Source organism: Balaenoptera borealis, assembly GCF_965194805.1.
Source record: "Balaenoptera borealis genome assembly, chromosome: 10".
Classification (NCBI taxonomy): domain Eukaryota; kingdom Metazoa; phylum Chordata; class Mammalia; order Artiodactyla; family Balaenopteridae; genus Balaenoptera; species Balaenoptera borealis.
Window position 1 is genome coordinate 63,784,547 of NC_138874.1, and position 13,977 is coordinate 63,798,523.

Genomic DNA, 13,977 nt, shown 5'->3' on the forward strand with positions numbered 1-13,977 from the left:
TGGCCTGCCACCCGCCAGCCAGGTGCCAAGCTGTGTGCTGGGCCTTGTGTTCACGGGGCCGGCTTATCCGCACAGTGTCCCGGCGGAAGCTGGGGCTCAGAGAGGCCAGGGACTCTGCCCAGGGTCGCCCAGCCATGGGAGGCAGGGCTGATCTGGAAGCCAGCACTGTGGGGCACAGGCCACTGAGACAGATGGGCTCCGTGTCCTCAGACCTGTACTGGGAGCGCAGCCCTCCCTGGGCTGTGGGTGGAGAGGCCCTCATGGGAGTGATTATCCTCTCCCCCGCCCACTCTGCTGGGCTGGGTCCCCCCTCTGCTCATTGCTTGGCTGCACTGACACCCACCTGCGCTCAGGCCAACTCTGGCCCTGCCCGCCATTTCACGCAGCCTGAGGCCAGGCACCCGGAGGTGAATTCTTCCTTTGTGCCATTAAGCAGGATAGGGCTTGATGGCTCCCAGGATTTACTGTGCACCCCAAATAAGACAAGGGGTCCTGCTTCTGGAGTTGGGAGCCTCTGTTCCTGTCTGTTCACCACCCTTCCCCCCCATCCATGATCCCTGATGCCAAGGACTTACCTTGTTTTCTCTGCTCCATCTCAGGGGCTGCATGGAGACATGGGCTGGTCCACAGACATGTAGTTTGGCTATTTAATAAACTAGTTGCCAAAGTTTAAAAATTGGAGAATTTCACATAACAGCCTAGTCCCCCCACTACTCCCCACCCCACCCCAGGTGGTGTATTCTTAGATGGTAGCAATTGACTGAAGCCGAGGGTGGGATGCCCTCCAGTGAGCTGGACGCCCCCTGCCCACGGCCTCCTCACGGCCATCACCATCCACCCCGCAGGACCCTGAGGACCATTTCAAAGCCTGGTGCTTCTCAGCTGTGCACACTGGACTGATCAGGGACTTTAAGAACCTGAGGACACCCAGGCTGGTTTCTCAAGCATCTCTGGGATGGACCAAGGCTCCCATAGGCGATTCTGGTGAGCAGCCAGGTTGAGAACCGCAGGCGCGCTGATCCTGGGCCGCAGGGCTCCGTATGCAGGTGGCTCCTTCAGGCCTGCTTCGCCGTGGCTCCAGGCCCTGTGAGCCATGGCTTCCTGTCTGTGGCCCCGGTCAAGAGCCCCACCTTGAGACAGCCCAGACCGGTCCTTGCTCAGAAGAAGGGCCCTCTGTTCCCTCTCCTGGGGACTTTCCAGGAGGCCCTGGACACTTGAGTTTGCTCACTGTGGGATGCCCAGCGTCTGAGGCCCAAATCCCCGTCTTGGTGAGAGGGCCAAGTGGGAGCTGCAGCTGCAAGGCCTAGGGCTGCTGTCTCCGAGGAAGATTCACTCCTATATATGGTCACCAGCAGTCCCATCGCAGAGCTAACTGTGACCTAATGTGCCGACAATCTTGCCCAGTCTGGGGCCCCGCTTGGGGAGGGCCCTCGCCCCGGAGAGAGTGTCCGTTTGGGGACAGGGGGGCTGGGAGGAGGCAAATCAGTGGGGTGGAGGCAGGGCAAGGACAAGACATTCCAGACGTGGGAGAGCGGAAGGGCAGCCCCAAGCCGCCCCTACCCAGCTCAGCACCCCCGAATCTGTGAAGACGTTCAGCTCCCTACCGATGCTCCGTGTAAACAAGGACACCCAGGAGCCTCTCTTGCTTTTAAAAGTTCTTTTAATACAGCATGAAAAGGCTATATTTCTATAGGTAGGCCGTATACAGATTCTCCAGGAATAAGGCACACAACGGAATGCCATCCCAAGGGCGGCCCTCGGGAGAGGTCGGGAGGCTTCTCCACGCACCCTCCGAGCTGGCCCACGGGTTCTGTTTGTCTTTTTAGCTGGACACACACGTATTAACAGATACAGACACGGACAGGGTCACCACACAGGAGCGGAGGAGGTCGAATGGTGAGGTTGGCAACAGAGAGCGATGAACTCCCCCGAAGGCCGGACGCCTCCCAAACTCCAGGGTTAGTTGCCACGCTGGGCTACGATGTAGTGATGCTGGATTAAATATTCGTTTAGAGTATATTCAAGTCCATTAGATGTTGGAGGGCAGGTGTAAGGGCTCTGGGTGACAAATCCAAGTTCAAAGAGCGTAGGGCACCGAGGCATGGCTCAGATGGCAAAGCTCCAAAGGGGGCGGCTGGAGAAGTCCGCCTCCTGCTTCCTCTTCCATCCTTGGGCCCTGCTGACCGGGACCCCTGGACCAGGCCAAGGAGACCATCTTTGGAGCTGGCCGACCATGGTGGGGCTAGTTAGTCACACGCCCCGTGCTCCCCAGGCACACTCCTGCCCCCCACAAGTTTAATAACCATAATAACAAGATAGTAATAAGAAGGTGCAAGAGAATGGATTATAATGCTGTGTTATCCTCAGCTGAAGAGGCTCGAAGGGCTCACCATTCCCTTTTCACTAAGTATCTAATAATAGCTTCCCTTAAAAAAAGGCAGTACTTTCCCAAATACACATATGTATAAATACAGGACAAGAACATATTAATAAGTCTAAGCACTTGAATAATATGCTGGCTACTTAATACTGATATTTTTATCCAGGGAAAACAACAGAGAATAACAATAATATGGCTTAAAGAATTGCAAAGTTTTTTTTCCTCATCAGAATTATGTACCAACTTCATATAATAATCTATGTAGACAATATTTCCTTCTTAATGTAATTCAGTTGCAGACTTTTTACAGACCAAAGCATAGTAAAAAATCAACCCCCCCCCCCCCAAAAAAAAACCAACAGGAAAAAGAGAAAAGTTCTCACCATAAATATTTTCTTGCAGCTCAACCAGAAGGTTTGCAAAAAATACTTCCAGAAATCTTCATTTGATATTCTATTGCCCTCCTGAAAGCTCTGAAGTTTTGAAAATGCCTCTCTTTTTGTTTACTTTAATCTCAAAAATCAGGCAATCATATTTTTCTTTTCTTTTTCTTTTTTTTAAAAAAGCCCTCAAATATATACAGACAAAAATCACTGTGAAGATTTTTCGGGAGAAGGTAACAAATTCAGTGTTGTGAGAAAAATTGGAAACCATGCAGAAATTTTAACATCCATGAATTTTCGTTTCAAAATACACACATAGTATTTTTTCTTTAAAAAAAAAAAAAAAAGGAATTCTGTGTCAAGTATAACTCAAAATAAATACAAATTCACAAGTAGAACTATTGAATACTTCATATGGGGTAAACACCGTTCTCTCCCAACTGGATCGCTAGATCTACTAACTGCAAGCGATTGTCCCTTTGAACGTACTAAAACCACACACTTTCTTGTCTCCTGGGTGCCCAGGCCCTCTGAGCACTTAATTCTCACAGCACCAGCCTGGACAGCAGTGGCTTTCGCTGAGCACACAGAGCTCCCAAATTCAGCCAAACAGTGCAGGAGGGGGCGGTGTGGAAGGGCCGCCTCAGAGGGAGGGCCCAGCCCCTGCGGTGGCCAGCTCTGCACAGATGGCGGGGGCAATGGCTGCCAGCTGGACAAACCCGCTGCAAAGGTCACTTTGGGGTGATATCCCTTCTCCTCTTGGCCTGTGGAAGGCCCTGGCCTCCAGGGGTCTGGAGCCTGGGTTCTTTCTAGGGTGTGGGCTTCCCCCACGACTGCAGCCCAGGTACCTGAGGCCAAGGTCCCCCTGTGGAGCCAGGTCCCTGGAAGGGTTGGGACCTGGTCCTCGCAGCGGAGACCAGCAACACTGCCCACCACTGCGAATGTTCTCGTTAGCAGGGCGCTAGGATGACTGACAGCAACAGCTTCTCCCTGGGGACAGAGAGCCCTGGAACAGGGTGACTCTGGCTCACCTTGATACCGTGGAGCAGGCAGGGAGCAGCTGGGAGGGATTCCTCAGTGGGCGTGTTCACAGTCAGGGGCAGGCCGCTACAGGGCTCAGGCTGGAGCAAATACACACTTCGTAAATGCTCAGAGGGCATGGCTCCCCCCCACCACCCCGCCCAAATCTACCCTGCAGCCCTCTGGCTGCAAATGCACTCACTCCATCTCTTCGACTCACTCCCTGGACCCCTGATTAACACTTTGCTGTAACTCCTCAGTTGTACAAAGCATTTTCATTTGAAAACAAAAGGCAACTGGACACGGGTTGGGTGTCCTTGAGCCGTGGTAAACACTGAATTTCAGGCCCATTTCGTGGTCTGATTTTTTTTTTCCACAGAGGCATCATGTTGGGGCAAAATCAAGTGACCCAGCTCTGACAGCCGGTTCCCCTGGGAGAAAGGAAGGGTGATACGACAATAAAAATAGGACTTCTCACTGGGGAGAGAGCGAAGAGGAAGGCGATCCCCCCGCTAGCCAGGACAGCGTCGCCCTGACCAGTGTGAGCGCCAAGAGGCCTCCCCCCACCTCGGGAGGTAGGAATCATTGTCCCCACTTTGCAAACGAGAGGTTCTGTAGCTTGTCTTGGGGCGGGGGAAACCCTCTTCTTCACGTTTGCAGGGTAGGGGACAACAGGCAGGGCTGAGCCTGCAGGGGTGACAGGGGAGGACCGGGATCCCTCCGCATGACTTCTTAAGTGACCGACTGACGGGTGATAGTCGGGGTGCGGGACCTGGGGATACTGTCCAAGTAAAGCTTTCTGCTCCAGGAGATGGCACACAGCCAGGCTGAATCCCAGAACATCAGAACAGAAACGGGCCTCTCGGCTCTCTGCTGTCACTCTCTCACTTAACTAGTAGCGAAGCAGAGAGATGAGAATCCTTCCCAGGCTCCACAGTGTGTCAGTGGTGAGGCCAGCATTAAAACCCGGGTCTTTGATCTGCCAGGCCTGTGTCCTTCCTGCCAGAGTGGCTTCCCTGCTGGGTCCTGTAGCCTCCATCAGGGGGTGGCCCCCTAGCGTGGGTGGGAGGGGAGGGAGAGGGGAAGGGAATGGGGCTGACAAAATCCAAGCAAGTGGGGGTAGTATGTGCTGGGAGAGGGGGGAGGCATTGCCTGATGTGCCCCAGGTCACACCTTGGGACACTGTCCAACATTCAGTGCCTCCCCGTGCCTGACCTCTGGGTCTATGGGGGGGGGGGGCAGGGTGCGGCGCCCAGGTGCAATGCCAGTGACGGCAGAGGCGGTCAGGTTTGGGGCTCAAAGTGGCAGGGGGCAGAGATGCCCGCTCCCCAGCAGCTGCGAGAACAGGTGTCAGCTTGCCATGAGTGCTGACTTAGACAGAAAATTAGGGCTTTCTAAGAGTGGCTTTTCACACAGGGCAAACTGGAAGGTTCTGGGTGGGAAAAGACGGCCTGGCCGGTCTTGGGGAGACAGTCCCCTGCAGGCTCTGGGATTCACAGTAAATTTAGTGCACTCGTGGCCAATACAAGGCTGCTCACCCCAAAGGGAGTCTCAGAGGAGAGCCTGCGGGGACACCAAGGGCTCTGCGTGGTCCTGTGCGCTGACCTCTGCTTGCCCTATCCCCTCCACACAGACCCAGGGCCCCCCGTAGAGAGTCGCAGAGGCCCGGCCTTCTGGGGGCGCAGCTACGTCAGTAACACTGTTTGTCAACATACATGAGCCAAGAGCCCACCCCCTAGACCTGTAAGCCTGCGAGGGCGCCCCCACGCGCACACAGGGGACACGCAGGGGGGTGGCGTCTTCTCTGGCTGGCAGGAGGGCGGCGGGGCCCAGCAGGCGGCCGGGTCATTGCACGCGCCGGCAATAGTAGCCCAGCACCTTGCACTTCTCGCACAGGTGCTGGGGGTGCTCCTTGCTCTGGTCGGACACGTCCAGGCCATCGGGCTTCTCCAGGGGTCTCTGCAGAGAGGAAGGAGGAAGCGGGCCCAAGGGTGGGGAGGAGGGGGCGGAAAGAAAGAAATACCAGAGGAGCAGGGAGAGTGAGGCAGATGTGGAGAGAGGCAGAGAGTGCTCAGACAGACAGACAGGCAGGAGGAGGGAGACAGACAGGGAGGGCCCAGAGAGAGAGCGCAGGCGTCTGTAATCAGAGGTTGTTTCCCAAAGCGCCCAGGACCCTTCCTGCTTCTCGCCTGCTGCAGGCAACACGAGTGTCCTGCGTCCTGCATCCTGGGAGGCATAGGCTGAGGCCTCGGGCTGGGGCCAGCGCTTTGAGAGGAGGTCTTGCACACAGAGCCCCAGGTCTAGATGCCACTTTACCCCCCAACTCCACCCCCGCCAGTACTCTCTAAGCAGCCACCACCTGAAGCTCACGAATGCCCGAGACAGAGGCAGCACAGCGGGGCACAGACATTATCCAGATGGAGAAACTGAGGCCCAGAGCAAGGGAGACCCAAGCCGCATCTCCTGATTCCCAGCATCCACTGCTTCTTCCCAGGCCACTTGTCACCACCACACCTGCTCCTGCGGCCTCAAGACTCAAGGGGAGTTTAACCTGGACGGGGTCACAGTGTTTCAGGCTTCAGGTGAGTGAGCCCTTAGCTCTGTGACGTCAGCAGCCAGTGTTCTGATTCATCCCACATCCCAGGGCCTGGCACAGTGCCTGCCCCGTTAGTGGAGAGGCTAGGTGTTTCTGAACAGGGAAACTGAGGTCCAGAGAAGGGAGGTGACTTGCCAGACCTCTGAGGCTACTCACTCACGGTGTGGCCTCAGAGAGCCTCGGTTTCCACATCTGTAAAGTGGGCCATTGTTGCAGCTCGTTTACAGGGCGGAGTCAGATGTCTAGATGCTTGTAAACTGAGTGGCGTATGGCACGTACAAGCACATTTCTGTTACACGGGGGGCTTCCCTGCTCCCTCTGTACCTCGCATCCTGGCTCTCAAAAGCGAGCTTGTTTCTCTGGAATATGTACGGAGGTTATTAGGCACACTTCCCGAGGCAGACGGTTTCTTGGCTGGCAGCCATAGCCCCAGCCCAGAACCCCTACCTGTAGCAGGGTCCTCTGCATGGACTCGGGGGCACTCGAAGGAAGCTGATCAGGGCCAGCTGGGAACCACTTGCCGAGGACAGGGGGCAGGAACTGCAGGCTGGTGTGGGCCAAGGGAGCCTTGGTGCCAGTGACCAGGACCCAGAATGGTCCTGGAGGGAAGCTGAGCATGAGCGCTAGCCCCTGGGCAGGCTGCAAACTGCTCAAAAGTAGCGCACCAACTTTTCTGCCTGATTATGCAGTGCCTGGTCTGAAGCTGACACTCAGAGCAGAGAATGGACGAGTCAGAGGGCTCTAGAAAGTGAGTGTATGGACTGTGGGTGGGCAGGGTTCTGATCCAGGGTCATAAAGCCCATCCCTGTGCTTCCAGGCCCAAAGCCACACTGGGAAGACATGGAAATAGGGCAGGAGCCTTGGCTTCATCTCAATAAGCTTTTAATCACTGGCTTTCCTGGCCAGGGGAAAGGAGAAAGAGTTTGGCTTCATGTCAGACCTGGGCTCAAACTACCTATGAGCTGTGTGACCTTGGGCAAGCCACCTCACCTCTCTGATCCTCCACTTCATCTGTAAAAGGAGATGTCAGTAACACTTTTCTCATGAGACTGTTGTTACAACTCAAGGAAGATCACAAATAGAAGGTGCGTAGCACATAAAAGTTATTAATGCTGTTTATTATTATTACTAATAGGAGGGGAATACCAGCTGGTAGAGAGCCACTGAAAGTTGAAGCCACAATTCCAAGCTGAAAGACCTGGGAAGGTCACATCCCCTGCCCTCCAGACATCTTGATGCACACCTACAGTATTCCAGGGCTTGGCCTACATGCCCCGGCGCTGGAGAGCTCCCTGGCAGCTGAGCTCACTGGTTCAGCCCATTGCCTCCACTGTAAGAAGCACTTCACGATCTTGGGCTGAAGTCTGGGTCCCTGTACGCCCATCCCAGTGATCCCAGCCACACAGGGGCCATGCAGACTCTCTGCTGGCCCCCATAGGTCCGATGTGAGCAGCTCTGAAGTCTTCCCTCCCCTAGACCAAACCCAGCCTGATGTCCAGCTCCCCTCCCGGACTCTTCATGCTGGCCCGAGCCCCTCCCTAAACCCGTCTTCCAAGTGGGGCCGGAGAGACCAGAGCAAGCAGGCCTGACACCACCCTTGCTCCCTGTGGTTTACACTTTGCAAAGCACGGCCACATAAATCATACAACCTAACGTCCTGTGAGGGGCATATTATCATCTTCCTATATTACAGATGAGGAAACCGAGGCTCCAAGACATTAAAGGCCTTGTCAGAGGCCTGCAGCTTTACCTACCTGCCAAGGGCTGTTGGGAGAGAACTTTCTCCTTTAGAACCTTAACTTGCCCTTCTGTAACTTGGGTGGGGGGGGTTAATAACATTTGCTGTACGTGTGATAGGGAGAGAAGTAAATGAGATGACTGTCTTAAGGTAGTTTCTAACCATAAAGAGCTCTGTAAGACTCTGTAATTGCTGTGTGACCTCTTGCAAGTCACTTAACCTCTCTGTGCCTCAATTTTTCTCCTCTATACAATGGGCTACTAAGGGTACCTACTTGATAGGGTTGTTGTGAAGAGTAAATAAGTTAGTATATGCAAAGTTTTTAGAACAGTGCCTGGTACATGAAGAGCAGTGTTGATCAGTATTAATATCATGTATTATTGCTATTATTATTATGTGGAGGGAGCAGGCTGGGATCAGGGGAACCAGCTGAGTCCCTGTGGAAATGCACTTGCAACATCCTGGCCACCCCCGCTTCTTGGCCATGACCCTGTCAGTGCCCCTTCCCTCCATGGGTCCTGGCTCAGCCCTGCCCAGGCACTGGGTGGAGGAGCTGGGGAAGCTGTCAAGGCGACTCCCCTCTGCGGAGGGAAAAACAGTCAGCAGCTGGGATTGATCACCCCAGGGCCATCCCCACCCCCCGCAGTGAGGCAAAGCCCATTAGTGTTTTCTTCTCATGGGGGGCAGGGCTGGCAGGGGGGAGCCGCAGCTGGAGACTGACGGGAAACAGATGTGGTAGGGGAGGGAGGGGAGGGGAAGTGGAGGGTTCTCAGGAGATGGATACCACACAGGTCAGAGCTCAGGGGGCAGGAGAAATAAAGCAACCCCTCTCCACCGTGGGGGGCAGGGAGAGTATGGGGGGGACAGAGGCTCTGAGCCCCTCCTCTCAGCTCTTCAAAGGCTCCTGACTGCTGGGGAGCCGGCAGGGCCACCACCCGCTCTGCCCTCAGCCCAGCTTGCCACTTCCCTGAGGGAGAAGAGCCCTGTGACAGGAGATTGGGGGGTGAGGCAGGGGGAGACCCGGTCCCAGGCCCCCCTGACTGGCTGAGTGACCTTGCTCAAGTCCCATCTCCTCTCTGGGCCTCAGTCTCCCCGCTGCACACAGTAGGTGCTCAACAAACAAGGGCTGAATGACGAGGAGAAGGAAGAGCAGAGCCACACGCACTTGGAAGATTCTTCCTCACTGGGCCCGGGAGACTCTGATCCTGAGTGTGGAGACGGGGAGGTGATGGTCAGGGAGGCTGCGTTTGGACTGAGCTTCGCAGGATGGAGACGAAGCAGGAGAGGCCACTGTCAGCCTGGAGGGTGGCAGTACGGGCCCGGCATCATGGAAGGGGTGCTAGGGCAATACAAGGGTGCGGCCGAGGAGGCTGGAGCCGCAGCGGGGAGTTGGGTCCCGGTGGACTTGGGTGCATGGGCTGGGCCCTGCCTCTCTGCTTAGGTCACAGAGGTGTGAGAATCATAAGGACTGAGCCTCCCAGACCCCCAGCATAGCCCCAAGCACCACACGTCTGAGCCCCTGCAGGAACTGGCCCATCCCCAGCCAGCCACCCTGACCTGCCCTTGCTGTTCCCCCTGTCCCCGCTTCCCCCAGGCCACTCATCTGTCCCCTCCAGGCTCCATGTTCTCCTCCAGCCCCAAACTTGATCCCTCTTCATGAGTTCCAGCTTCTCTACTGACCTTGGGTAAGTCACTTATGCCCTTTGCCTTAGTTTCCTCCTCTGTAAAATGGGGAGACAATAGAACTGACCTCATGGGGTGGCTGAGAGGACGAAGGTATAAAATACGCAGAGGAGTGCCTGGTCACCTCACACTGCTGTCACAATTCTCCCAATTCCTGCCCGAGTCTCCAGTGACTGAGATGCACCTACAGCACCCCTCCTCTCTCCTGTGCTCGGGGCCAAGCCCAGTGCTTTGCTCCAGCCCACCCAGTTCAGGGGGCGTGAGCTGGGACACCAACCGAGGCCTGCCTGGCCTCAGGGCCGGGCTCCAGACACAGGTGCAAGTTCAATGCCAAGGCACCACTTCCACGTGGGGGCCCTGGAAAGGCCACGTGGCTTCTCAGGACTGCACGTTCCCTCCCAGTGAACAGGACACCCGGTCTGAGGGCAGAGCACACACGACGGGTGTGCAGGGGCTCAGCAAACGGCACCCGGAGGGTGACCACACCTGCGACTCAGAACAGGAGTTCTCTGAACGCCAGTTGCTAACCCTGTCTGATGGAATCCTGTCCCTTGGGCTGGAGAGGAAGCTCCTGGAAAGCCAGGCAGCCCCCTGACCTTCGTCTTCCTTCAGAGCCTGCACAGACCTGGCGATCAGCTGTCGACAAAGTGTGTCCAGTGAGAGAAAGTAGGAACCCCCCTGACAGCACAGGCCACGCACAAGGGCCCTGGGAGAGCAGAGTTCAACGAGGGCGAGTGTGCTGACAGTCAGACATTTGGGGAGGTGCTTTTGAACTGGGGTTCCAGACCTGCTCGGGAATTGCCAGGAAGACTTCAGGATCCAGGATGCCGTGGCTCCTTTACACTGCCCGCCTTCAGCCCCAGCCCCGACGTGCTCCTACAACACTACGTGCATATCACGTGCCCTGCGCCCAGCCACTGGGTCATCAAGCCTGTCTTGGCACTCCAGGGCCTTGGTGTCTCCCTTGGTGCCATTAGGTTGTGGGCCAGGCCCCCTGCACTAAGGAGCCCCTTGTCCACTGGGCTGCACGGCCAGCTTCCCATCTATTTGCCTGTGTGCGACAGTGTGGGTGATGGGAACGACGGAAACCCTTGGGGGCGGGAGGATGGAGAGTCTGCAAACAGAGGCAAAGGAGGCCTGCACGAGGGTCATAAAATCACAAAATGTTTCAACCACAAGAGTCCTCTTGGACAACTCCCAGATGCTCCTAGTAGGATAAAGACCAAATTCCGTGCCATGGCCTCCGAGCCAGCCCAAGGCAGCCCGGCCCCTCCTTCCGCACTCTGCTTCACCCCTCAGCTCCTCCAGTGCTCGGCTCGGCCCTGTCCTCTCCACTCTGCACATGCTGTTCCCTCACCAGAAGCGCACCCTCCCCTCTCTGCCACTCCCACCCCAGCCCCCTTCGTCTGCTGACCCTCCACTGCCCCTCAGAGCTCAGCCTGACGTTACTGCCTCGGGGGATCCTCCCCTACCCTCCTGCCTCCCTTTCCCTGTGGCCTCCTCTGCCCCCTGCTCCTGCCATCCTTCTTGGTGACTCAGCTTACACAGGGAAGGCCCGCCCCACCCCAACTCCTCGGTATCCCAACTACCTCACCAGCAGTGACCTTGTCTCCCACCATCCCCTCAGCCACAGCCTGGACTTGGCCTTCAGAAACCTGTGCTCTGTCCAGCTCTCGGCTCCGCACCTCACCCAGTCCTGGCCCCGCCTCTCCATCAGGGCCCTTCTGGCTTCCCTTCCCAGCTGTCTCGCTCACAGCCCAGGACAACAGTCTTCCAACATCACACCTGACTCTTTGACCTCGTCCCTCTGAAACACTCATCTGGCACACCTCTGTCCCCGAACACCTGTAACACCATCTCTGGCCCGCACCTGTGCAGTGAACACTACTGACCAAGTCGCAGAACTGGGCTGACGGCTTGGGTGACAGTTATGATCTCGAAGCTCCCCCTGGGCTGGGATGCTGCTTGCCAGTCTGGCTATGTTTCTCTAGTAGGTTCGCCTCCTCCCTTGTCCTTCCCCAAGCCCACCACACCCCTCCTCACCCTGACTTTTAGCTGAAAACCTTGTGTCCCATTTCACTGAGAAAACAGAAGCCCTGGAAGTGAGGTCCCCCTTCTCTGCCCCATCAAACCCACGACCCTCCCCAATCATCCCCCACCTCCCTCCCTCCTGGGCTGATGATAAGGCATCTCCCTCTTGTCCCCTTGTCATCAGCCTTTTGCTTTCTTCTGGGTCATTCTCATTTGCCTATAACGTGCTCCAGGCTCTCCCATCTTCAGAACACCCATCTCAACGCCACCGTCCCTGCTCTAGCTACTGCCCCATTTCTCTGCTTCTCTCCATAATCAATGCCCTTTGCGAAAGTGGACAGTGAAGGTATTTCCTCTGCGGCCTGGCCCAGGGAACCTCCGCCACCATGGACACTGCCCTGGCCAACAGATCCGCTGTGAATTAACATCTCCCCTCCGCCTCATGTCCGACCTGCAGGGCATCGGCTTCAGTGGTTCTCAGAACTTGGTGGCAGCTCAAAAAGTCCTCCAGGTAAAAGTGATGCCCCCCGAAGTTTCAGGACTACCTCCTTATTACCAAACCTCAAGGGCCCTTCCCCATGGTCATTACACCTGACATAGCACCAGCCGCCACCTGTGCCACCCTCCCACCTCCAGGACTCCACGCTCCTTGGTCCTCCTCCTCGCTGGATGCTTCTCCTCCATCTGACCTCCGATGCTGGGATTCTAAAACACATGGTCTGGGGAATCCCTTCTCTACTTTGTCCACATTCTGCAGGAAATCTCATCATTCCCTAAATACCTTTAGGCCAATGGTACCCAATTACCGGTGAACCACCTTGACTTCTCATACGAGCTTCAGAATAACAAACCCAACTGACCTCTTGACATCTTGACCTGGATTTTCAGGAACATCTCAAATGTAGCATGTATTAGAGATCTCTTGCTTTTATCTAGAACACCTATGTCCCATCCCAACTGCCCCCAGCCCAGGCTGCCCACCTTGGTAACGACCACCTCCATCCACTCAGGAGCTCAAGCCAGAGTGTGATTGTTCTGGATTCCTGGTCCCCCCCTCACCTTTCACATCCAATCCCCTGATGCTCTGTGTTGGACCCAGGTCCAGAGCCACCACCTTAGTTCAGACCTCCTTCGGTTCGCCCGGGACTATGGCCATGGCTTTCCTGCTGGTCTCCCCAGTCTCCCAGCCCCTCTAGGCCAGTCTCTACACACAACCAAAGCAATCATCTCAAAATGAAGCTGAAAGCCCTGTTGCTGGGTGGGGGCTTCCTTGTAGGGCCCCCCAAATTCCTCTGGTGACGGCTCCATTTAGCTCTCCCGTTCCTCCCACTCCACTCTCCCGTTCCTTCACTGAGTTTTCAGCCTTGAGCATCTCAAGTCCAACAGCCTCAGGGCATTAGCGCTTGCTGTACCCTCTTCCTAGGATGGCCATCCTCCCTCTTGTGACAGGTCTAGCTTCCTCCCCTGCTTCAGGTCCCAGAGTAAATGCCGCCTCCTCTCTGCAGCCTGCAGTGAGTGCTGCCTGGGATGAGCCGCCTCAAGCCCCTCCCAGCAGGGCAGGCAGGCCCTTGGCCACCAGCCCCGTTGCACAGTATCTGGCACCCAGTAGCCACCTTGTAAACATGCGCCAACTGGGCGAAGAACCAACAAAATGCACTTTTCTACAGCATCCCGCTGCCTGCGCATCCCTCTTTGTGTCACGGTTGCAGTTCGTTACTTTCAAAATTCACTGGGGTCTGTGGTCTCAGGGTCTTCGTACAGTTGCCCCTTTATCTTCCTTCCCTTTCTGGAGAAACAGGCCCTCTCCCCCCCATGTCCTATGAGACAAGGAAAGAAAGGGCTAACTTGGATAGATCTGGTCTCATCCCCATCGTATGAAGGAGCAAGCTGAGGCTAAGTAAGGCAAAAGGTCACCCTCCCCTGGTTCTTACGCCTCACCTGCTTCCCGCTCCCCCACCCCTCGCCCGGCTCACCTGCTTGTGTGGGTACACGTTGATGTGACACTTGATGCACTCCTGCCCCATATTGGCCCAGGAGTTCCCGCTCATCCATTTTCTCTTGCACTTGGGACACTTGTACTCGCCGAAGCAACGCTTTTTGCCCTGGTATGGGGTCAGACCCTCGCCTTTGGGGCGTGCCTAGAGGA

At 56.0% G+C, this 13,977-nt stretch overlaps 2 protein-coding genes across 5 annotated transcripts in view; one reads left to right on the forward strand and one right to left on the reverse strand.

The window, feature by feature from the left end:
- Positions 1–7,644, forward strand: part of PPIF (peptidylprolyl isomerase F) — a 24,614-nt gene extending 16,970 nt beyond the window's left edge. The window contains exon 7 of one of the 2 annotated variants that reach the window (XM_082408812.1): positions 846–2,723. In XM_082408812.1, coding sequence (XP_082264938.1) covers positions 846–1,001 — 156 coding nt within the window. In that variant the 3' untranslated portion in view covers positions 1,002–2,723. Of the gene's footprint in view, positions 1–845; positions 2,724–7,514 lie in introns of those variants that run through there. The other variant, XM_082408814.1, reaches the window with a different exon arrangement.
- Positions 1–13,977, reverse strand: part of ZCCHC24 (zinc finger CCHC-type containing 24) — a 74,484-nt gene that overhangs the window by 10,411 nt on the left and 50,096 nt on the right. The window contains exons 3-4 of one of the 3 annotated variants that reach the window (XM_082408815.1): positions 13,805–13,969; positions 1,643–5,742 (exon numbers count right to left, since the gene is read on the reverse strand). In XM_082408815.1, coding sequence (XP_082264941.1) covers positions 5,629–5,742; positions 13,805–13,969 — 279 coding nt within the window. In that variant the 3' untranslated portion in view covers positions 1,643–5,628. Of the gene's footprint in view, positions 1–1,642; positions 5,743–7,476; positions 13,649–13,804; positions 13,970–13,977 lie in introns of those variants that run through there. The other 2 variants (XM_082408817.1, XM_082408816.1) reach the window with 2 other exon arrangements.